Source organism: Artemia sp. Qi Xiang Cuo, chromosome 10, assembly GCF_049724085.1.
Source record: "Artemia sp. Qi Xiang Cuo chromosome 10, ASM4972408v1, whole genome shotgun sequence".
NCBI lineage: Eukaryota > Metazoa > Arthropoda > Branchiopoda > Anostraca > Artemiidae > Artemia > Artemia sp. Qi Xiang Cuo.
The window spans coordinates 17,097,121-17,121,958 of record NC_142803.1 but is presented as its reverse complement, the minus strand read 5'-3'; the positions used below and the strand labels follow the sequence as shown (position 1 = coordinate 17,121,958).

Here is a 24,838-nt window from a genome sequence, read left to right as displayed (position 1 = left end):
TTTCACACATTTTGCCAAACGCTGAATTTAGAATGAGCTTATACATTTCCTTCTCCACCTTTGAATTTGCCTTAGAGCGTTTATCTACAAAAGTGTCGATAAACATTTTCAAGTAGGGTCGCTGATTGAACTGCAGGACCCTATGTATTTTAGTTATCTTGAAGCTGTTGCTCACCTTCCAGTGCAAAAGCACATGGTGAACAACGATATTTTCTTTAAGGTCCAAATCAGCAATCAGTTTCTGTGTGGAGGGGTTACAGTGCATCCCCATATCCTCAACTACTGAACGATTGTAGGGGCTCAGAGAGCCCCTGCTCACTGGCTGATAGATACAGGGAAAGACAAAATCTTTGACTGAGTCTTGAAGCGCCAGCGGAATGTGACCATTAACTTCAAAGAACCATCCTTGTAGCCCATTGTCCTCGACGGTGGTAATGTCAGGGACCTCACAAGGATTCTCAAGCCCTTGATAGGTCCCACACGGCACAGAGTAGTGTGACATTGCCAATGGGTACAATGAGTTCATGTCCAAGAACACTGCATTTGACTTTGCACCGGTGCTTTGTCCGCTCGGATCGGTTGATAAGACGCGGTCCCCATGAAAAACATACCCACCCCTCATTGAACACTCTAAAAAAAGGTGTTGATCTATATAGGTGATTAGACCTATGTCCTCCCAGCTAAGTTTTAATATTAAATCCATTACTAACTGGTGTGTGTACAAATAGTAAAAAATATCTAACCAGAACTCTGAATAGATCTGTTCTTGGTTCTTACAGATTATGTCAAACAGAGTTAGAAAGTCACTTGTAAAGTACAGGCTACAATAATCCCCCCAATTTTTACAATTCCCCTTGGACCACACCTTCTTGGCAAACTCATACTCCTCGGCTGTGCAGTCACTGTTGGTCAGTGAATTGTAAAAAGCTTCAATTGGAGGTAGTTTCTCCTCACTTAAGTGTGCACCAGAAGAGTAATAATCTTATGCAAATATACCTTTGCAGGTCAACAGGTCATACATTTCTCTGTCTGGACAGTATTGTTTAAGCAATTGAAAGCTATCAAAATTGTCGCTTTTTTTCACTTGAATCAATTGACTCAATGCCTTGGGGAAAAACCTAAAAGAATCTAAAAACCTGATTTTATTCCAGCATATTTGACTATTATACATTGCCTGCCATTTCAGCTCGAGAAGCACTAAATTCTCGGCTGATTTGGGACTTCTGCTATAGGTAAATGAGCTATTTACCCATGGACACTATACTCCCCCTCCCTCCCTATTCATACGTTCCAGTGCCGGTCAAATAAATTATAAATCATCATTGGAATTATGAATAAAAAAAGTGATAAAAAACTGCTGGCTAACATTGAAATGACACTATTGATGATTACCCCCTCTCAACGTACGACCCCCCGAGTATCTGTACTGCTCCCCATTGGTATGATAGATTTCCGTCCCTCGCTCTCCCAGGGGCCGGGGAGGCCCCTGCTCCTCAGCTGTCCAATATCCCGGCCACACCCCCACTAGGTTTTTATTTTTATTAGAGATCCGATCCTCTGCAGACAACCCCCTTGGATAATGCGTATTTATCAAACGAGAAATAGGACCATTAGCTGTGCCAATCAGTATAGTCAATGTCTTGACCATGCACTCCCACTCATTTAAGGTTTCAACTATTTCTAACAGCCGCAGGGTGCTCGAACTATCTCTTGGCGCGTGGCCATAGGGCACTGCAATATCCAGGTGTTCGTTGAGTCGGTTTGGATATTTAGGGTCGTTCACTTCCACTAACTGAGGCTCACAGTCCAAAGATATTTTGTTGTACTGGAGAAGGGTATTCTGAAAATTTTTTAATCGTAGAATTAACCCATCCCCTGAAAACGTTTACAAAGTCTGATAGCCGTCGCGGCTACAATACTTCCTATGATTTTGAATATGTAGTTCAGTCAACAATCTAGAGAGACATGTTGGACAGTAGAAACGGGTCCCCCTATTCTTACCCTCCCCCCGAACTCGACTCATGTCAGTGATAGGATTAAAATGTCCGATTGCGTTCGGTTGACTAGGTGGTGTGTAAAACAGCCCAACTCAGTCTTTAACCAAATCAACTGACGGGCCCCTTACGCGGAAAATCACCCCTTTCTTTTTTGAGCGAGTCCCATCTTCAAATTCAGTTTCATATTGTACCACAGTAACGCCAATATTTAAGTGTGTATTAGCCCTTTCAAACATGTCAATAGATCTTAGCGTTACTGGGTATTTCCCCTCTAAACAAGAAAAATCTACAATTGGGAAAGCGGACCCCTCCTTCCCGTGTATAGCCCAGTAATCTAAATTCTTCTCAGTAGCGTTTCGAGTTAGAGGCTTGTAAGCTGATATGAGAAAAGCATATCGGAAACACATATGATCTGTTTCAAAACAAATCTGATGGACCCCTTGACTAACTTCTCGATCAGGATTTTAATTTAATTCTACTGCCCGTGGTCGACTCCCACCTCTTAAAATAAAATCTATCTTAAATTTACATATTTTTATGATTAAATTTTTAACAAAAAGAACTATAGATACACTAATGTTTTCATTAAATTTCTCGAGAGGAGTATTAATCTTTTCCACACACTCTGAGAATGCACCCCCAAAAGTTTACTCATTTTGATAAGACCCCGTCATCTCGGAACGTATAAAATGATAATTATCCTTGCTATTTCAATCATTTAAATAAAAAACCTTTAGAGCAATGGAAACATTCAGTGAATCCCTACCTCCTCATCACTGACTGTGATTCTCCAAACGCGCAAGAATTTTATCTACATAGTTGTGTACAATTTCTATAGGATCAAAAACAAAATTACCACACAAAAGCGAATTAAAAGGGTCACCGAACGCTGCGGTGAAAACAACAATATGATTTAATATTCTGTTGGACAGCTGAAAGTCCGGGAGAGTTGTATCCTCCTCTCCCGCGGGGCTCTTACCTCAGCCTCCACGCAGGTCAACAATAACTGGTGAATGCTCCCCTTCAGTTGGTCAAAGTGGCGTCGTTATGGTCTCGGCGGGTGGAGGGTTACCTTTTAATTCCCGGGTAAAATCGTCTAAAATTTGCACTGTGTTTGGACTTAGCAAAGGTACGTCCCCCTGTTCAACTGTGCTATTATCTAAATTATTTAAAAAATCATCTAGAAACTCATCAATTTTATCTGGAATTTGATGTAAATCATCCTATTGTGAACTGTTGGAGAGCTCCATATGTGCATCTTCTTCTCCCTCTCGAACTGATGAGTAGGAATGAGATGGCGAGTATGGAACCAGGACAACCTACAAATGAAAAAATAGCTTATTTTTAAAGTGTTCAAATCATCCCCTACTGCTTATAAAATATGGATTATTATTGATTAATAACATTTGGCTAATTCAACTGAATAAAATATAATATATGACATAGAAGGCGACAATGTGGTAGATTATTTTAAAATTGTTAAAAAAATTTTTTTTTTTTTTCATGTTACTGTACCTCCGTGTAACCCTGTGGTACTCACCTGACCTGTATCACTTTTAGGTGCCACAGCGCATCCCTGTGGCACGTCTCGGGGCCTACAACGCTTCCCGCGATACTACTCCATCCCTTACCACTGTCCTGTCCCCGGGCACACCCCCCCCCGCGTCCATGACTCGTGGCGCACCCCTGTGACGCTTCCCTGGCCCGTGGCGCTTTTCGGAGCCACAGCGCATCCCTTTGGCGCTTCCCTGGCCCGTGGCGCACCCCCCCCGGCACTTCCCTAACCTTGCCCCACAGCACTCCCCAGACCCATCGGCGCATTCCGGGCTCCGTGGCTCCCAGCTGTTTACCTAGTGCCCCAAAAAACCGGATTGTTACGCGACATAAGTCGTTTCTCCTGATCCCCGTACAGGTTGTCTATTGCTCCAAATGAGCCTAGATTATTTTTAATCTCGTGTCTGCTCTGTTTCCAAGCGTATTCTCTGGGAAACAGTACACTTAAATTCGAGAACCGTTAATTCTTATTCAACAATGTTTCCACATCACTAAAATATTGGCAAGGCTTTGTAAGATTGAAAGTTATTTTAAAATATCCTAGCACAAATTAGGGGATATATATGTAACAAATAGATAAATGTGAATAATCTCACTCAGTTCCTTCTCTTGAAACTATGTGATAATCAATTGTGAAAAATATGGGGATTTTGAGTTTCAAATGGTGAGCATTAATAGAAATTACCCATGAAAAATATTCGCTTATGTGATAACGGCGAAGAAATAGCAACAGAGAAAATATCAAAGATTAGAAAAAATAGTATTTTGAGTTTCAAAGGCAGTGATTATTAATAGAAAGGAACTAACAAGAGTCTCTGATGAGCTATTAAAGCGAGAGCAATGATTAAAAACAAGTGATTTAAATGCCAAATAGTACATTATATTTATATATATCCGAGGGAGGGGGGAGCAGAGAACAGAGAGGTTTCTTTGAAAAAAATTACATTAATATGTCTTCGAGGGAGATAAATTTAAAACATTGGTTGGGGCGAGGGCTTAATATCTCACAGAGATAAGTTTATATTGGGATTGAAAAGGACTGAAAAATGAATAAATAGAAAGGTAGGAAAAAAACGCTTACATTTGCAAATCCCGGCTGCACTTGGGCACCCGAAGGACCAGGTAGTGCATGCTGGAGGGTGGACTGGGTGACGTCACTATGTTCTTTTGCGACTGTGCCGGCTCTTTCACGATCTTGCATAGCTTCGGCAGGGTTCACCGTATTATAAGAAGCCGTCCACTCTCTCTTTAACTTAAGCCCAGGCTGCATTGGGGCTGGCACTGATGGGGCTGTATTGTCATCTCTGGTTTTCTTAGCGGGCGGTGGCGCCATACATTCTTCATAATTGGCCTTAAAAAGAAGAGAAAAAAATTAGTATCTAAATAATTTGCCCCCTTTTCACAGAAAGAAAGTTAGTACCCTCATCCATATAATTTTGTTTAGTTTATCACTAAGAAAGCACAACGTAAAAATTTCGCGAGAAATATACTAATTGCATCCTTTTTTTGAATCTGAGAATTACGACTCACTGAACCATTCAAAAGCCGGCCTAGTTTGTATATTTACCCTACCCCCAGAAAAAACAGCCCACGGAAAATAACCCCCACGGAAAATAACCCCTGAGAAAAGACATGGAAAAATATCCCCTCCCCCCCCCATCGAAAGATATCGCGTCCTTTTGAATCTGAGAACTACGACTCTCTGAGCCTTTCAAAAAGCCGGCCTAGTTTGTATATTTATCACACCTCCAGAAAAAAAACACCCCGAGGAAAATAACCCCCACGGAAAATATCCCTGAGACAAGACGTGGAAAAATACCCCCCCCCCCAACCTAATGTTATTGTAAACATGCGAGTCAGTGTATGCAAAATACGGCTCGTTATCTTTTTTCTTCAACTCAACCCCCTTACTTTTGACGAAAAGAAACTGATTGCGTAAACGTTAGCTATACTGCGATTGACTAGAGGATTGGCCCCCTCCCCCAAACACCCCTGCTCTCAATATATTGTTAGATCTTAATTTTAAAATAACTAGATTTCGCTGGTTCTCCAAAAAGAGATTGTATATGTCTGCGCTTAATAAATTGCAATTGTCTGCATGAGACCGTTTTAATTTGACAGGAGAAAAACACCCCATTTTGATCTGAGAAACCTTTTACAGGAAGTGCTTTAAAAGGGTGACTGCTAATTTTAACCACGCACTGGAGTCTTGTGTCAAATCAGAACGGCATTTACATTTAAAATTGACAGAAGTCAGTAGACACTAAATCACAATAGAGAAAAGTCAAACTTTAACGAAAAGAAAATTATTTATTTTTGCGAGAATTTGATTGTAAAACAATGGGGGATGAGGTTAGGGTAAAAATAATATATTTTATGTTTTCCTAGTGAGTATAAAGATTGTAAAGTGATGTTTGTATTGTATGTGGGGGGGGGGTTGGGGGTAAATGAATATATTTACGTTTTAGCTGAATATACTGGAGGATGTCCAAGGAAAATTCGTTTGAAAATAAAAATGTACTTACATGGTAAATTGAAGTTGCCACGGCTTCTAATTCATCAATATTATCCATTGTTGTTTACACAACGTCAAAATACTTTCTGATAATTTAATCACATTGCATGCCCGTTATATACGAAATCTCAAGGTCGAATTGTTATGTAACGGGAAAATCATATGTAACCAGCCCTCTGATTAGCTGAGAAGGAGGATGTATCCGACTCGCTGATTGGCTGAGAAGGAAACACGTGATCTAACTGTTTCCGGGAAAGTCATAACATTTGGCTCGAGAGCAACAACAACAAATACTATTTCTGGACACCATGACATTCGCCTCGAGCATGTACATGACCAAAACAACAAATACTATTTCTGGATCATAACATTCGCTGAGAGTGTGCACTTACAGCAACAACAAATACTATTTCTGGACACCATGACATTCGTGATCGATTACGCAATCAAGTCCTCGGAAATTCACTTCCCCTTCGAGTCCTAGATCAATAACATTGTTCCCGTTAGAATTCAATGCGCATGTGCAACCTTCGCCCCGGAGTTATTACACATAGAAACATCAAATAAATCGATCTTGGAAAAAGAGGTCATTGACCCCATTAACCACGTGTTCTCCCTAGGGATGCTATGACCATATTTGGTGTTCTGATAGGAGATACGTTCTTTTGATAACCGAATTTTCTACTGCCACGACCTTCTGATAGGGTTCTACTTAAGTTTAAAATGGCCTTTAATTTTCTTTGAAAAACTTATTTTTCGGAGTTTTTTTTTTAAATTAATTTTGTTTCGTTTTTGATTGCAAAAAGTTTCAAGTTTTTATAGCATGGGGGGGGGGTGATTCCTTTCCGATTATTCTTGACTTTAAAAAACAGATCTATAACTTTCAATTTAAATCGAACGAGGGTTTTTTTCAAAGTCTATACGATTACCTCTTTGACAAAAACCTTATATATAAACAATAGACAGCTTGCATAACTTGTGGAAAGCGATTAACAACAATGAATGGATTGAAAAAATAGCTCCAATAAGGGGGTTTAGACCATTTCACTTGCTGACACAAAGGGATCACGACTGTTTGGAATTGACCTTAATAGGATTTTGTGTGCCAAAGCAATTTTGCATCTATCACAGAGTATGTATTTAAACCTTATAATTGGATAATTATAATAGATTTACCATGTGTTCTTCCCATGCAAAACTCTACCTTATTAAAGTCTTTGGGGTGGGGGCGGCGTAGTTGGCAGAAGGAAGAAAACTTTAGCGTAGACAGCAGAAGAGGGGGAGGGTGGTGTGGGAGACTCGTTCGATACGGTGTGGAACTTTACCTATTTCTTCAGTTCCCAATTTAGGAGTTCACACAAACTTATTAAGTTGTAGAATGTTGAGCCGCTTGAGTTGTGGAAGGCGTTAAAATACTCAAAAACACTTTATATGTTTAGTTATTGCAGGGTTGCTTTCATAGATTGTGGAAGGATGAGACCCCTGGCCCATGATTTGGGTGAGCCTCAACTCATAATATGGAATTTTGATTAATTGTTCCGTGTTATGTGCATACATTATTCTATATATGGTATTTTGAGTTATACTTTTATCGCATTGTGTTCATTTTTAAGGCTTCAGATAAAAACTGAAACCTTAGCGGAGACGATGGTGGAGGGAAGTCCCTCCCCCTTATGCATAATTGAGCAGCCACAGAGAAAGTAATACAAATGAAATTAATCTGTCTTTTGAAAATGTCTTTTTTCAAAAGACACGAACAAAATCGTCTAAATTAACTTGAAGTGCTATCTCTGACATTTCCGTTGATTCTTTATTCCCGTTACATTCAGATGTAAAATTTAGAATATTATCGAATGGGTTTAGTCGTCCCCTCCCTGAATAATTCACATTTGGAAAACCCACCCCTGGGAAATCCCTCCCCCCTCAAAGAACATTTTCTTTTCCTGCTGATAATTCCCCCGCGTTAAATTCCACCCAGCCGTGGAATATGCTCCGCCAAACATATTCCCCTCAGATAATTTCGGATATTCATAAAAATGGAAGCTGGAATTTCTACTCAACTTTTTAGGTCAGAAGGAATGCTATAGCGTTACCTAAGTAAAGAGCCATAAGGGTTCAATGAATTATTACTTATTTATTTTTCCAGGGGCACTTTATGTGGAAGAAGTGGTCGCATAAACTTTGGAACGGGGTTCATTGAATTACAAATTAAAATTTATAGTACCCTTACACCAGGGGCGGATCCAGGATTTTTTTAGGGGGGGGGGCGCAAAATAGGTTGATCCCATAAACTTGCGTTAGGAGCAAGTTTAATTAATGCAATCTTGCGTTAATTAAGTAAATTACATTACTTTAGACTACGTTAGGGGGGCGCCCCCCTCGCCCTTCCCTAGGATCCGCCACTGCCTTACACTCTCTGTTTCTTTCCTTGTTAGGGAGTATAGCAGATGCCTAATTGGTGTGTTTTAATACCAAAACATTTTAACTCTCATTGGGCCTTCAGGTATAAACAGAATTAGTTCAACGGGAGGGGTGGGGGAATAGGGCTTGGGGGGGGGGGGAGGGGGGGGGGTATTTGCCCTTCGATCGATTTTTAATCGTAAAAGGTGGACTAGAACTTCCCATTTCCAATCAAATGAGCCCTCTCTGAAGTTTATACGAGAATCCCTTCCTGCCCCCGTGCCCTGGGTGGTTTTGTCGACGCCAGAGTTTTGTTACTTAACGTTTTAACTATTTTTAACAAAATTTTTATCTGATGCATTTAGGGCGTGGAGGAGGAGGGGGCCTAGTCTTTAAAGTTTATACGATGACCCCTTCCATAAAAAATAATATGAAGGATTCAGAGAATCCTTAAATTACAACCCTTGCCATGAGGGTTGTGGGGGAGTTGTCATCCTCAAAGACCTAATTTCCAGGCCTTAAAACTACGTTTAATAAAATGGCTGTCTCAAAATTTTGATTGAATATGTTTTGGGAAAAGGTGGGCGTGAGAGGGGGGTTAGTTTCCCTCAGATCACTTTTGACTATGAAAAAGGGCACTAGATCTTTCCAATTCCATTCGAATTAGCCTTTTTTGAAGTTTCTACAACACCGCCTTCTATAAAAACCTTATATGCCCCCAGGGTATGACTTAAAACCCTTGCCTTGAGGGTTTTAGGGGATTGTCCTCCTCATAAACATATTTTCTATCTGAAAATCAACTACGCTGAACAAAATGACTATCTCAAAATTTTGATTGGATTGGTTTGGGGGAATGATGGGCGTGGGGGGGGGCTAGTTATCCTCCAATCACTTTCGACTATTAGAAAGGGCACTAGCGCTTTGAATTTCCAATGGAATGAGCCTTTTTTGAAGTTTCTACGACAACGCCTTCTACAAAAACCTTATATGCCCCCAGGGCACAACTTAAAACCCTTGCCCCCAGGGTTGTGGGGGAGTGTCCTCCTGAAAAACATATTTTCTATCTGAAAATTAACTACGCTGAACAAAAAGGCTATCTCAAAATTTTGATAGGATGTGTTTGGGGGAATGATGGGCGTGGGGGGGGGGGCTAGTTACCCTCCAATAACTTTCGACTATTAAAAGGGCACTAGCCCTTTGAATTTCCAATGGAATGAGTCTTTTTTGAAGTTCCTACGACAACGCTTTCTATAAAAACCACTGATGCCCATAGAGTATAGCTTAAAACACTTTCCCTGAGAGTTATGGGGGATTCTGCTCCTCAAAAACACGTTATCTATGTAGAAATCTGCTCCAATTAACAAAAAAACTATCTCACAATGTAGTGTTTATATGTTTGTGGAAATGGTGGGCGTGGGGGGGGGGCTAGTTGCCCTCCAAGAACTTTAGACTATTAAAAAGGGTACTATCCCTTTGAATTTCCAATAGAATGAGCATTTTTTGAAGTTTCTACGACAAAGCCTTCTATAATAACCTTATATGCCCCCAGGGCATTACTTAAAACCTTTGCCCGAAGGGTTGTGGGGGAGTGTCCTCCTAAGAAATATATTTTCTATCTGGAAATCAACTACGCTGAACAAAACAACTATCTCCATATTTTTATTGGGTGTGTTTGGGGGAATGAAGGGCGTAGGGGGGGGGGCTAATTGCCCTCCAATCACTTTCGACTATTAAAAGGGCAGAATCACTATAAATTTTCAATCGACTTAGCCTTTTTTATGTGTCGTTGATACTGCCATCTATAAAAACCACCTATACATCCAAGGCAATTCTTAAAACCCTTGCCCTATTGGTTGTGGGGGAGTGTTACCTACAGAACCATACTATATGTCAGAAACACAACTTCATTACACCAAATGACTATCTAAAAATTTTGAGGGGATGTGTTTGGGGGAATGATGAACGTGGGGAGGGGGCTATTTGCTTTCCAAACACAGATAACTACTGATATGGGTGAAAGCTCGATGAATATACAATCGAATGAGAATGTTTTGTATTATCTACGACAAAGCATTATAGAAAAACCTTATATGCCCCCAGGGCATAACTTAAAACCCTTGCCCTGAGGGTTGTGGGGGAGTGTCCTCCTCAAAAACATATTCTGGAAATCAACTACGGTGAACAAAATGGCTATCTCAAAATTGTGTTTAGATATGTTTGGGGGAATGATGGGCGTAGGGGGGGGCTTGTTGCCCTTCAATCTCTTTTGATTATTAAAAGTGGCATTAGCACTTTTATTTTCCAATAGAATGAGCCTTTTTTGATGTTACTACGACACCATCGTGTATAAAAATCTCATATCCCCCAAAGGTAGAAATTAAAAACTTTGCCCAAAAGACTGTGAGGGAGTGTCCCTCTCGTAAACATAATTTTTAACTGAGCAAGAATCATGAAGAACAAAAAGTCTATCTCAAAATTTTGAGTGGAGGTGTTTGGGGGACTGATGGGCGTGGGGCGGGGGGGGGGGGGGCTTCTTGCCCACTAATCATTTTCTACTATTAAAAAGGGTCCAATCTCTCTGAATTCCAATAGAATGAGCCTTTTTTGAAGTTTCTACGACAACGCCTTCTATAAAAACCTTATATGCCCCCAGGTCATAACTTAAAACCCTTGCCCTGAGGGTTGTGGGGGGGAGTGTCCTCTTCAAAAATATATTTTCTATCTGGAAATCAACTACACTGAACAAAATGGCTATCTCAAAATTTTGATTGGATGTGTATGGGGGAATGATGAGCGTAGGGTGGGTGGGCTTGTTGCCCTCCAATCACTTTCGACTATTAAAAAGGGCACTATCCCTATGAATTTCTAATCGAATGAGCCTTTTTAGAAGTTTCTACGACAAAGCCTTCTATAAAAACCGTATATGCCCCCAGGGCATAGCTTAAAACCCTTGCCCTGAGGGTTGTGGGGGATTGTCCTCCTCAAAAACATATTTTCTATCTGAAAATCAACTACGCTGAACAAAATGGCTATCTCAAAATTTTGATTGGATGTGTTTGGGGAAATTATGGGCGTGGGGGGGGGGCTGGTTGCCCTCCAATCACTTTCGACTATTAAAAAGGGCACTATCCCTTTGAATTTCCAATCGAATGAGCCTTTTTTGAAGTTTCTACGACAATGCCTTCTATAAAAACCTTATATGCTCCCAGTGCATAACTTAAAACCCTTGCCCTGAGGGTTGTGGGGGAGTGTCCTCCTCAAAAACATATTTTCTATCTGGAAATCAACAACGCTGAACAAAATGGCTATCTCAAAATTTTGGTTGGATGTGTTTGGGGGAATGATGGGTGTGGGGGGGGGACTAGTTGCCCATCAGTAGCTTTCGACTATAAAAAAGGGCACTAGCCCTTTAATTTCCAATCAAATGAGCCTGTTTTGAAGTTTCTATGACAACGCCTTCTATAAAAACCTTATATGCTCCCAGGGCATAACTTAAAACCCTTGCCCTGAGGATTGTGGGGGATTGTCCTCCTCAAAAATATATTTTCTATCTGAAAATCAACTACGCTGAACAAAATGGCTATCTCAAAATTTTGATTGGATGTGTTTGGGGGAATGATGGGCGTAGGGGGGAGGCTATTTGCCCCCCAATCATTTTCGATCATTAAAAAGGGCACTAGAACTCTCGATTTCCAATCGAATGAGCCCCCTTTGAAGTTTCTACGACGTTTCCCCTTCCATATGAAGTGCCTCTGGGAAAAAAAATAATAATAAAACATTGGAGCCGAATGGCCTTTACTAGAGGCAACGCTACAGCGTTGCCTCTGATTTCTAAATGTTGGCTATTGATAAGATAAATCGAGTGTGTTACACACCCGGTCACCAGTTCGGATTGAAAAAGTATGAGAGAAAAAACGGTACAATTAAAAGAAACAAAACACATTTACAACAAAACCCGAAGATTATAAAATGTGTATGGGTAGACATCACCCTTTACAAAACCTTACATAATTACTACCAGCCATCCTTACCTCTCTTCCCCTCCCCCCCCCCAAAAAAAAAAATAACATAACGTTAAATAATAATAAAATAAATAAATAAAAATAAACGAAATAAATTCATTTTTAAAAAAATTTCACGACCTAACTGGATACCGAAGACACAAAATTGAAGATCATTCTTTTTTTCTATCTCCTCTTCGTTCTCCTAAAAAAAAAATAAAAAATAAAAAAATAAATAAAAAAAAAAAAAAATCACTCGAGAGAAGATTTGCTCAGCAGGGATTAAAGTTCATATATAGACAAATACTGTTCTTTTAGTTTACTGTGAACTTCATTTAGCTCATCAATTGTCAAAATAGCCTGAGGTAATGGTTCTCAAAGCCGAGGGCCAACATGTCATCTGGAAACAATGGATCGATTTGTAATAACCTGAGGTTGCCGAACTAGTGGCAATGCTCTAGTCCAGCAATTAAATAAAAAAAAACAAGTTTTTTAAACTGAAAGTAAGGAGCGACATTAAAACTTAAAACGAACAGAAATTATTCACTATATGAAAGGGGCTGTTCCCTCCTCAACACCTCGCTCTTTACCCTAAAGTTTTTTATTGTTTTAAAAAATAAAGTTGTGAGACAGAGTCAAGCTTTAGCGTAAAGAGCGAGGCGTTGAGGAGGGGACAGCCCCTTTCATATACGGTATAATTTCTGTTCGTTTTAAGTTTTAATGTCGCTCCTTACTTTCAGTTTATAAAACTTGTTTCTTTTATTTAATTTCTGATCGTTTTTTAGTTAATGCAGCTTTTATTTTGGCTCACCGTTATTGAATAAGTAAACAAAATTTGCATAAAAATTTTACTCTTTTTTTTGCTTAATGGCTGTCTCTAAATTTGTTTCTGACGTAATTTACAAATTAACTTACGTAACGAACTTCTATATTCGTATATTGTTCTTCTGACAATAAATACAAAGTTGCACATTTTTGCAGATATGAGCTTGAAACCTATGTTATAGGGTTTTCTGATACGCTGAATCTGACGGTGTAATTTTCATTAAAAATTTTTCACTTTTAGGGGATGTTTCCCCCTCTTGAAAAAATCAGGTAAATTTTCTCAGGCTCGTAACCTTTGATGAGTAATACTAAACTTAATACAATTCATATATTTAGAATCAGCATTATAAGCCCATTCTTTTGATACATTTATTGACATCAAATTTTCGTTTTTAAAAGTTTAGCCTACTATTGAACCGTATCGCTTGTTATTTTATTGTTTTTTTTATTACGTATATGAGGGGGTTCTCCCCTTAGTCAATACCACGCTCTTTACGTTAAAAGTTAAAAAAAAAATTTAATTAACAAGCCCCTTAATCACAAAGGCCGTTTAATTAGAATAGATAGCTCTTTTGAAAGCACTAAAAAAAACTGTAGCGTAAAGAGCGAGGTATTGACTTGTGGGAGAACCCCCTCATATACGTAATAATTTCTGTTCATTTTAAGTTCTAATGTTGCTTCTTACTTTCAGTTGAAAAACTTGTTTTTTTTTAATTTAATTTCTGATCGTTTTTTAAATAATGCTTGGAAATCTGGCGCCCCCTTCATAGAAATGCCCCTTATCCCAAAGAAACATCCTCCACGGAAAGATTCTCCCGAGTAACCCCCTCCTCAAGCCTCCCCCCACCAGAAAAAAAAATCCTTCCTGAAAATGTCTGTATACTCCCCAATAACCAATACAATATGTAAGTAATGGGCAAAGTTCATAACTTACAGCCCTTCCCCTTGGACCTGTGGGGGATAAAGATATCCTAAAAGACAAATTTATTAGGTTTTTGACTATGCTGGACAAAATAGCTCTCTCAAAATTTTAATTGGGTGACTTTGAGAAAAAATGAGCGTGGGAGGGGGCCTACTTGCCCTCCATTTTTTTGTCACTTAAAAAGGGCACTAGAACTTTTAATTTCCGTTCCAATGAGCCCTCCTAGGATATTCTAGGACCACTGGGTCAATACGATTACCCCTGGGGAAAAGCAAAAAAAAAAAATAAATAATAAACACGCACCCGTGATCTTTTTTCTGGCAAAAAATGCAAAATTCCACATTTTTTTAGATAGGAGCTTGAAACCTCTACAGTAGGGTTCTCTGATACACTGAATATGATGGTGTGAATTTCATTAAGGCTCTATAACTTTTGGGGGTCTTTCGCCCTTTTTTCGAAAATCAGCCGAATTTTCTCAGGCGCGTAACTTTTGATGGGTAAGATTAAACTTGATGAAACTTATATATTTGAAACCAGAATTAAAATCTGATTCTTTTGATGTATCTATTGGTACCAAAATTCCGTTTTTTAGAGTTTCGGTTACCATTGAGCCGGGTCGCTCCTTATTTACAGTTCGTTACCACGAACTGTTTGATTATGGAAATTAACACCACCTGTAAGCATTTCCCTAAAACACTCAGGTAATAAGGCATCACTACATTTGTGTGCATCACTACTTTTGTGTGCATCACTACATTTGTGATATCCTCCTGGAGGGTGGAGAGTCTATTTTTGTTGTCGAGTCGATCGTTCGACTCCGGTCTTCAGAGCCATCTGTTGTTGAACCCACGTAATTGTGATCTTACTAAGTCGATAGTTCTTACTTTCCGTAATTTGTGCTAAGAACTAAAAGTGAAGATTAAGACTAGTTTACCGAGTGGGACAATAGTTTTTGTACTGTTATCCCAATCCAAAAAGGGATCCATCAAGGAGCTATCTCTTCACAATCTTTATACAACAACATGTATTTGAAGTTTAGCAGGTGGTTTAACCTAGTTTTCTGAATCATTGTCAACATCTGTCTTTATTAAATTATGCCAATGATATTTTGACTATATGTTCCAGTCTTTGAACCAAGATTGGAATATTGGAAGCTACAGTGATGACAGTGGTCAAGTATGATTCTGAAGCGTGGGCGCTAAAAAAAAAACGGAGGTGGATTTGCTAGATGTTTTCCACACATATTGCCTTCGGATTGGATTGTTTTGGGTGCCCGACTGACTGACCGTGTCTCAAATAGTAAGGTGTACGAAGAATGTGGTTCAATCCGGCTTTCTATGGCTATAATGAGAGAAAGGTTGAGATGGCTAGGAGATGTTCGGCGGATGAAGGATGACAGATTGTTAAAGATCATCCTCGTTGGCCAACCATCGAAGGTCAAACAGAAAGCAGGTCGTTCAAGATTCAAGAGAAATGGGGACTTCTTAGGAAGGTGGAAAGAGGGAGGCTTTGAATAGACTGGGGTAGAGGAGCGTGCGTAGCTGTGTTGGCCTCAGGTGACTTGGTGCTGCAATGAGTTGTTAGTAGTAGTATTAGTAGTGTTTTGAATTTGAGCATGTTCTTTCTCACGTTTTGAAGAGGATCTTTGTGCGATTAAAGGCTCATGCGAGAAAATCGGTCTTCATTTCAATGAGGTTAAAATTGAACTTCTTGTTTCTAATAATAAAGGAAGTAATCTTGGCGCAAATATAAAACTAATTGACAAGACAGTAAAATCTACTGGCTACCTACTGGTTATAATGTTAAATCGACGCGCACTTTGTTAGTAGATGACTTTGCTAGAAAATTCCGGAAAATCTCAGTCTTTGAAAGCTTCGTAGAGTCGACAAATTCGAGCGCCGGTGTTTTCGATGTTGGTTACACTACGTGTACTAGCGCCCTCTCTATTTTGGACCCTTTTATCAGATAAGTGTACAACATGTTCTTGCTTATTGCAATTTTGCAAATTTCTCTTGTGCCTGCCTCCATGGAAACATAAGAGAGTGATTAGTAGCCACTGTAACATACGCGACCCGTACGCCGTTTTGCAGAAAAGATTAGAGAAGTTCAGCACAAGTTTAGCATGAAATGAATTGCGGGATGCTTTGAGATATTAGTGTCTATTTCTTGTGTTTTATGCGTTTTTCTTTTCTTTTCTTTTTTTTATCTTTTTTATATATATTACCCTACTGGTGACGCCTATCTTTTAGACAGAAATAAAATTCATTCATTCATTCATTTGCTATTGCAGCACTTCTACTTACTTATACTTGTCTTGGGACAAAAGCTCTTCAGGCGCTATGTTCGGGTAGATATTTGAGTACCATGCTGATTTGGTGGTAGTTTGTTTAAATTTTGGACTATCCAAGGGTAAGACATGTTTGTCTTAGGTAAGAATAACCGAACACATTTAAGGCATGGATATTCGCTGCCCTCAGTGTGCCACGTCTTGCCGCCATATAGAAGTACAGAGTGAATGATTGATTCAAGAGTGAATATATTAAAATTCTTGTCTTTAAGATGGTTGTCTCATAGATTCAGATTCTTGTCTTTATGACGAGATTTCTTTTCCTCTGCAGTACCTTCCCCTGTTACGGAAAGAGTACAGACGAAGAAGATCTTATTCTCAAAACTTTTCTACCACAGCTATCTGCTATTTTTTATTAGATATCCCAAATATACAGATGCATAGAGATGTAGTTTGTGTAAAAAGAAGTGCAGCTTCTATGAACAGAAGCTGCACGAGGATCAGCTGGACTGAGCTAAGAATTAATAAGTAAATAGTGGTAAAGGTCAAGAATAGAAGGTCTTTAGAAGCTTCTAGAGACATCCTAGAACTAAAAGAGAGACCTTTTTAGATTGCTAGTTTTTTGTTCATTTGCATGGATTTATAAGCGTTTTGACAATTAGTCCCCAATATCCTTCTATGGGTCTCAGGCTCTGTGGAAAAAACTAACATAGTAGTTGATTAAAACTGATTCAAAGCAGATAAAAATGAGAAAAAAAGTAAGAAATATGATACATTGATACTTGTTGCGTACTATAAGGTAAAAACTCTCATCATTTTTGACCGATCCTTTGTCCGAGAGGACGAGAGTTCGAATCCTAGTGTACCCAATTGGTCGATTCAGCTTTAAATGGGTACCTGGATAAATTTGGGGAAGGTAAACAGGAAGTGTGTGCGAAAGTACAGGGTGGTTGGCCCCGAACCCCCCATCGCACTTCCTGGCTGAAGGGCCAAGAAACGGAGATCAGCACCGCCGATAGGGACTGTAGAGTCCAATGCCGTATTATTTACCTTTTGTATACCCTAGGGCTATATGAGATTCGTAGAGGGGGGACGGGGATGAATTGCCAAAACCGCGAACAAAACTACAAAAATGAGCATAAAATTAGGAGCCTAAAATGTCTCTCTTTCTTCTCTAGGATGTCTCCTTCTGAAGAACTGCTATTCTTGACCTTTACCGTAAATAGTTCTCACTAGTTGGTGCAAGATAATATGAGATTGTTGGCTGTGCGGTAACCGCCTCGTTTGGCTGTAACCGGTTGCGATAACCGGTTGTAACTGTTTTACTTTAACCGGTTGCGGCAAACCGGTTGTAACCGTTTGGATGTAACCGGATGCGGTAAGCGGTTGTAACCGTTTGGCTGTAACCGGTTGTAACCGTTTGGCCGTAACCGGTTGTTACCGTTTGGCTGTAACCGATTGTAACCGTTTGGCTGTAACCGATTGTAACCGTTTGGCTGCAACCGGTTGCGGTAACCGGTTGTAACCGTTTGGCTAAAACCGTTTGCGGTAAGCGGTTGACTGTGCGGTTTGGTGCCTCGAAGAGTTGACTGAGCGAAAGTAAAAAATTATTCTTTAATACCCAAGGGTGATCACTGCCGTCTTTTGAACAGTGTTGTCAACCACGGGAAGATAGGCTACATTTATCCGTCTGTAAGTTCTAGTAATCTGATTGATCAACTAGCCGACATTTTAGCAATCTAAGGATGTTTTTTGCAAAAAAATATATCTTTTCGTTTGAATATATTCATAGCTATTCATATTGGTCATTTCTCTTCTGGATGATATTCCAGACATGTCCCTGGGTCTTAGTCAGGAAAATATACGCTAGCAAGGGGCTGAAGAGGTTAGTAGGTATGATGTCGATAAGTGCCCAATGCCCAGATCCCGATGAAATATACTCTCTCATCTGGAAGAATTTGAATATTTTCATCGGTTTTAGCACAAAAAGCCGCTTTCAGAATACTACCTTTCCTATTGTTTTTACCTTCTTATTGAGATAATTATCGTTTTTTGTGTCAAATAAATTAAGCTACCATATATTGCTGAATATATGAATAAAGGAAGTATTCATGCATCTTATCATTTATATCTTAGTTTCTGAAATTTATTTCGCCTAATTGATCGTCTTTTAAATCTCTTTTCTGTTTCAGAATGCCATAACTGCCTCTTTCAGATTTTTGATCCCTCCTTCAAACCTGTTCCCAACTAATGTATAGATACCTGAAGGCAGAAAACCTAATTCGGGTCTTGTCAGATTGGCAAGTTGGTTCTCGTATCCGTGCTCTTCTACGGAAGCTCCTCCCCTGAGTAGTTGTAGAAATCCATAAAATTTATTTCTAGAATTTTAGATTTTATTTCTAGATATTTCCCCGACAAGCTTAGCTTCATGTGCCATATAACCGTTGTAATAGTAAATTTATTTTTTGTATAAATAAAATGATTGATTCAATAATTGATTGAGATTCAAAAATTTATAGATTTTTTTTTTGTCAATATATAGTTCTTTTAGAATGTGTAACATTTACATCGTCAAATTGACGTTTTTTATTTCCATTAAATGACATATTTTTATTATGTCTATTTATGTTTCAGGTTGCCTTGTCTACCTCCTTCAGATTTTCTGTTCTTCTTTCAAATCTGATTCTAACGAACATATAAGAAGTCAAGCAGCAGAAAACTTGAATCGAATCATGTCGGATAGGCTAGTTGGTCCTCGAATCCGCACTGTTTTACTAAAGTTCCTCCCCCCTGCAATAGTAGATACTTTCAGGGAGTCGTCTACTCAACCACAGATGCTGTTTGATAGTGAAACTCAGAACCCTGAACTTATTTGGAATGAGGATTCAATGAAGGTCGTTACTAATTCAGTAAAGAGAATGACATCAGAGTAAGATGTATCACATTTATTCTTATAATAATAATAATAATACATAATAATATTAATAATACAAGCAGTTGTCATTCGTTTATTGTTATGTATAATAATAACTCATATGTACGAAAACCAAAAAGAGCTGTGAGAAAATGAAAGAGAAAAGGCAACAGGCGACAGCACTTAATATAAAAATCATAAATTTCTAAATACAATCCATCATTATCCTAAAGAATGTTCTACTGCTCATTCCTAGGCTCAGGAATTTCCTTCTTTCTCATTATTCTTTTCCAATTACTTTTCATTAATTAAATTTTCCCCAAAACATTTCTTAAACTTGTCATTTCTTCACATTCAAAAACAAAACGAAGAATATATTTTTCTATATGTTTTATTTGATAAATATTTATGGCTTTAACTCTTTTTATATGTTTTTATCGTACTGTTTATGCATTGCAACCCGGAAAAGAGAAATAATCTAGAAAAGTAGTATTTGCCTTGTTCACTCTAAAAAAACCTAATAAGTGTCTTTCTTTATTTTATTCTTTTTTTACTTCAAGGGTTGCTGTACTATCGGTAACTAAGGGTATGTCATTGTTCTTGATAAATAGATGTATGGATCGTTAGGGTATGTCAGACATAAGACTTCTTCAGCAACAACATTGCCTCATAAGATAAATAATACCCATTAACTTTCATTCTCCCATAGCAGTATGTGTACTGACCCTCAAAAGTACGGATCTGGTATTGTGTAGCATCCATTAAGCTTCAGTTATGTGGCCAAACCTGTTAAGTGGCTGATCAGACCTACCACAGATGTAAATATTTATATATATATATATATATATATATATATATATATATATATATATATATATATATATATATATATATATATATATATATATATATATATATATATATATATATATATATATATATTTCCGGTATATGAACTTGGGATCAAATAAACCTCCTCGTAAGTTCTGTTCTATACCTTGCATTAAGTGCAAGTTATATTGCATGTCTGCTTATTTTAGCTTATGACATTATGAATCAAAAATTCCAAAACCCGTTACTCGAACCAGTTAAGCCTATGCGGCTCTTTTACATTGATCTACTGAACACCAATATTTGCATATTAACATTGGTATTATTTATTTCGTTGAATTTGATTTATTTATCTTTTTTTCAGATTCTCTTCGAAGCAACGTGCTGATTTGAATGCTGTCTGGGTACCTCCTCATGCTGATTCAGAACCTATTTACGCTGCAGCCAATGATGAATTAGTTGTTGGGGGAGTTTTTTTGCGCTTATTTGTTTCAAATCCTGGTTGGGTTCTTAGAAAACCCAAGGAGTTCCTAATTGAATTGCTTGACACCACCCTTGATCACATGAACGTGAGTTAAGTTTCGTGTTATATCCTGCAATGAAGGAACCCTTTCTATGGAAAATTAGGCCTGAAACATACTTTGCCCCCCCCCCTCCAAGAAGAAATTGTTTGATACTCCCTCAAATTGCGATTGCTTGTAACTATGTGTGTGTCGATAATTATTATTAACATGTAGTAAGTTTATTTCTACCCTTTTAGCCATACTGTAAAAAAAAAAATTAAAGTCAGTTTACAAGATAAATTGCTTTCATATTACACAAGTCAATGAAATAAAAAAAAAACTTGTTTTATTTCCTTATTCAGTCGGGAAAAAACTTTTTAATTTTCAAATGAAAGTAAAAAGCAAGCTAAAAACCTTAAATAAACATAAAGTATCTTTACACGAAGGAGATCCCGCCACCTATCCCCCACTCTCTGCACTAAAGTGTTACCAACGCTTACCTAAACTGTTTTTTAGCCCAAACAATATAACCATTTGGCACTTGCAAGTCGTTTATTTCCCACCAAACCCTTCTAAGGGTGCCTATCCTAGGGTCACAAATATAATTAAATAAACATTAATTTATCTTCAATTTAAGCATTTTGAATTGAAGGTGTTGAATTTTTACACTTTCCCCAGCACTTTGAAAACTACCCGCCAAAATCTAAAAGCTAACAAATAGTTCTTACTAATAAGTTTCAGACTTAGATATACCTAATTTATATAATAAACATAATTGAAACTCGCTTAAAATTGCAAGCAGTAACATTCTCTCATTAATGGCCCTTCTTAGCAAAAAAAAAACTTCCCAAAAGTTTAGATTTAAAACATGTCATCCGAAGAAAAAACGCAAGAAAATCTTGATACTTGGGTATGTCTTAGCAAAGTGTCTACTGGAGAACCTCGAGTGCCCTCTGGCAAAACCTATCATCCACAGAAAATTTTGTTTTATTATAAGGATTGAGCTCCCCTAATCTCAACACGGCGAGTACAGAAGTGACAGAGATGCCGTCAGGATTTTTTATTTATAGACTCAACCACCGGAACGAACTCTCAACCTGAAGTTTGACAGTTGGTTCCGGGCTCTACAAGGGTGGGCAAAAATCGCATCATTACTATTTTTAAACGTTCTGACCTGGGTTAGTTTTGCCTAAATTTGCACGCAGAGAATTATATGCTAGAGAATTCTCACATTAGATTTTTTTTTTAACGATATTGTTTTTAGGACAACTTCGACGGTGTTCATTTTCCGTTTTGAAAGGAAAAAATATTTACTCACGATAAATTTGTTCATAGCCTTAATTTTGGAAAGATATTTCTTATATGAATGACGTAACGTTCAAATGTTCAAACGTTCAAACGTTCAAATATTAGTATAAAAAAGCCTGTTTAATGTTATAGATACTATAGTCGAATCTTTCATTATTTTTCAGATGAAAGACGTCAGAATTACTTGGAATAGTTATAGTGGAAGAAAAATACGGTTTTACCTCAGGGAAATTGCAACAGAATTTTTTTTTTACACCAGAATGTTCAGAAAATCAGCTTAATCACACAAAAAAAATCCTCCCGAATCCCCCTTGCGCAACTACCCGAAATCTCCCTTGAAGGGGTAAAATGAGGGGGGAAATCGGAATTTCTATTTGGACGTATTTTTGGGTTTAAGTGGTCGTTTTCTATCAAATCAAGCATGAAGAATCCGAATCCGACGCTAGAAATCAAATTTTCCGTACCCTATTATCAATTTTCACCTTCACTGAGCGGGGGGGGGGGTAAAGTACGCAGATCATTATTTGCCGGATTCCTGCGGCTAAAGGATCATTTTATATGAAATAAAGTACCGTATTGCCAAAAATGAGGTCAAAAAGCAGTTTTTTTTTTTCTATTTACCTCATTTCCACCTCTCAGGTGCCTGTAATATGAGGGGTTGCTAAGTATAATATCTTGAAAAACCACTTCTTTAATCAAGATCAAAACTTCAGATCAATCACTTATAAAAAAAAAAAACGTTTAGAACTCAGGTAAATTAATCACAAGAACATTTTGATTTTAAAGCACAACCTAAAGTTAATTCTTCTTCCTACTCGTCTTCGTTATCGTCCTCATCCTGTCTTGCTGCAGCGTTAGTGCATAACGCCCCTTTACACTCCCCGCAGGCAAAGCTGCAGGGCAAACCGTCCGACGGCAGCTGCATCTGAGTGACTCACACCCGCGGGTGCACTGGTACCGCACCATCTTCAGTAGGTTCTCCGTTGCTGCTGAAGCATCTATCATAATGGGAAGATACATATTCCGTGACGAAGAGAGGCACCAACCCCACTCTTCGGGCTTTAGAGACTTGGACGTGTCTCGCCACATCATTATTTGCAAATAGCACTTCTAAAGGGGGTACTTTGAAGCGGCCAAAGTTGGTGGAAGCCGCTCTGCCTGAACAAAAGCATTTGCACTTGCAACCTGTAAATGCTCTCACCTGGAAATCCTTCAGGGTCTTCTCATTGCTTTTCCCTTTGTATATGCGGAGCAAAGCTTTCTCTTCAACTTCGGTAATCTTCTGGTGGCTGGATCCTGGTGTCATGAAGATCTTGCAAGCATCCGTGAAAATCCCATCTTTAAGTGACAAGGAAACTACTGCTGGTCTCCCTACTCCGTGAAGTCAAGATGTTGTATCGCAGCCAGACATTGCGTGGCAGACGACTAGATTTTCTGCTGCTTCGGTTCCTAGTTTGTTATTGATCCTTTTCATGTCGTACACTCGTCCGTTATATCCATGTGTGTCTGTCTGCATAAAGATATCACATGCATCAAGCTTGGAAAGGTACAGCAGAAGGACTAATAGGTCGGTATCATTCCCAATCAAAGTGGTCGATGAAGTTTCAGTGCAACTGACTGCAGTTTGTACAACTAAGACATCGGTATTATCCTGAGCATGTAGAACTTTGCATCCTGAGTTCGCCAGCCTCTCAGTAAGTAGGTTGATGAAGCGTTGTTTATTTTTTAGATTTCTCAGAAATTCCTCCTTACTTTTGACGATCTTCATTTTAGGAGAGAATTCAATCGTTGCACACGACAAACCTTTGGTTCTCTTCAGCTGTGTGCAATTTTTTGTCGTCGGTGTATCAGTGTAAGACTCAAAAAATACCGCTGCCTGGCCGAAATGTCTTGTGACATAATCTACGTAAGATTCTGCCACCTCAGAATATGTGGATCCGGCAGTCCATGGGATCTTATGGACTAGCCAGCCACCGTCCAAAACTCTCTGGGAGGATGGCAATGTCATTGGACCCTCAAGTCCCTCAATTTTTATCAGTGCCTTTGTTAGAGAGGCTTTGTCGGCTGTCCTCATCACCTCGAACGAACTAAAGAGCGATGGTGGAAAATTACAGAGCTCGAACGACAGAACCTCATTCAAGTCAGAACCATTGGTACTAGCCACTGCAGCTAGACGTTGAAAGATTAGAGCAGGGTCGACCATTCCCTCTCGCTATCTATCACCACAGATGACTTCTCAGCCATAGTTACAGCTTTCTCCTTTCTCCTGAAAACATATTTCTCAGTGTCTTTCGCTTCCATATCCTTCAGAATAGTTTCTCCCACAGAATTGGCATCGTCCGCGTTTACAGATGAAGCGCGGACACCAGTAACCACGTTCAACAGGTGTGATTCCTGCCTGAAGGTCTCTAGGGGCTCAATGTATCGAACTATCTTTTCGATGTCTACCATGTCTCTAGCTCTCCTCAAAGATATCGCTTCTGCGTGATTTTCAATTGTCAACTCCGCGAGGCCAGTCAGTTTCTGCATGCATTCGTTAAATAGAACCAAAGAAGGCATAGCAGATGTCCAAATTGTCCGCTGTAATTCAGTCATGCCTCTACCTCTCGTCAGACCGCCACTCGTTTTCATACTTCTCATTAACGTCTGTTGGATCACCAAATCAGGAGAAAGTGCCACCCAGTAGTTGTCAGTTTTTGGATGAACAGGTACTCCTGTAATGTTCTGTATTGCTCTGGGTTGTCTTTTCTCAACTGAAACATCGACTGCAAGAACAGCCAA

At 38.8% G+C, this 24,838-nt stretch overlaps 1 protein-coding gene across 1 annotated transcript in view; it reads left to right on the top strand.

The window, feature by feature from the left end:
• The window catches only part of Rme-8 (receptor mediated endocytosis 8), a 251,427-nt gene that overhangs the window by 203,105 nt on the left and 23,484 nt on the right, over positions 1-24,838 (top strand). Inside the window, exons 26-27 of the mRNA XM_089095924.1 lie at positions 19,124-19,430; positions 20,611-20,815. Coding sequence (XP_088952050.1) covers positions 19,124-19,430; positions 20,611-20,815 — 512 coding nt within the window. The remainder of the gene's footprint in view (positions 1-19,123; positions 19,431-20,610; positions 20,816-24,838) is intronic.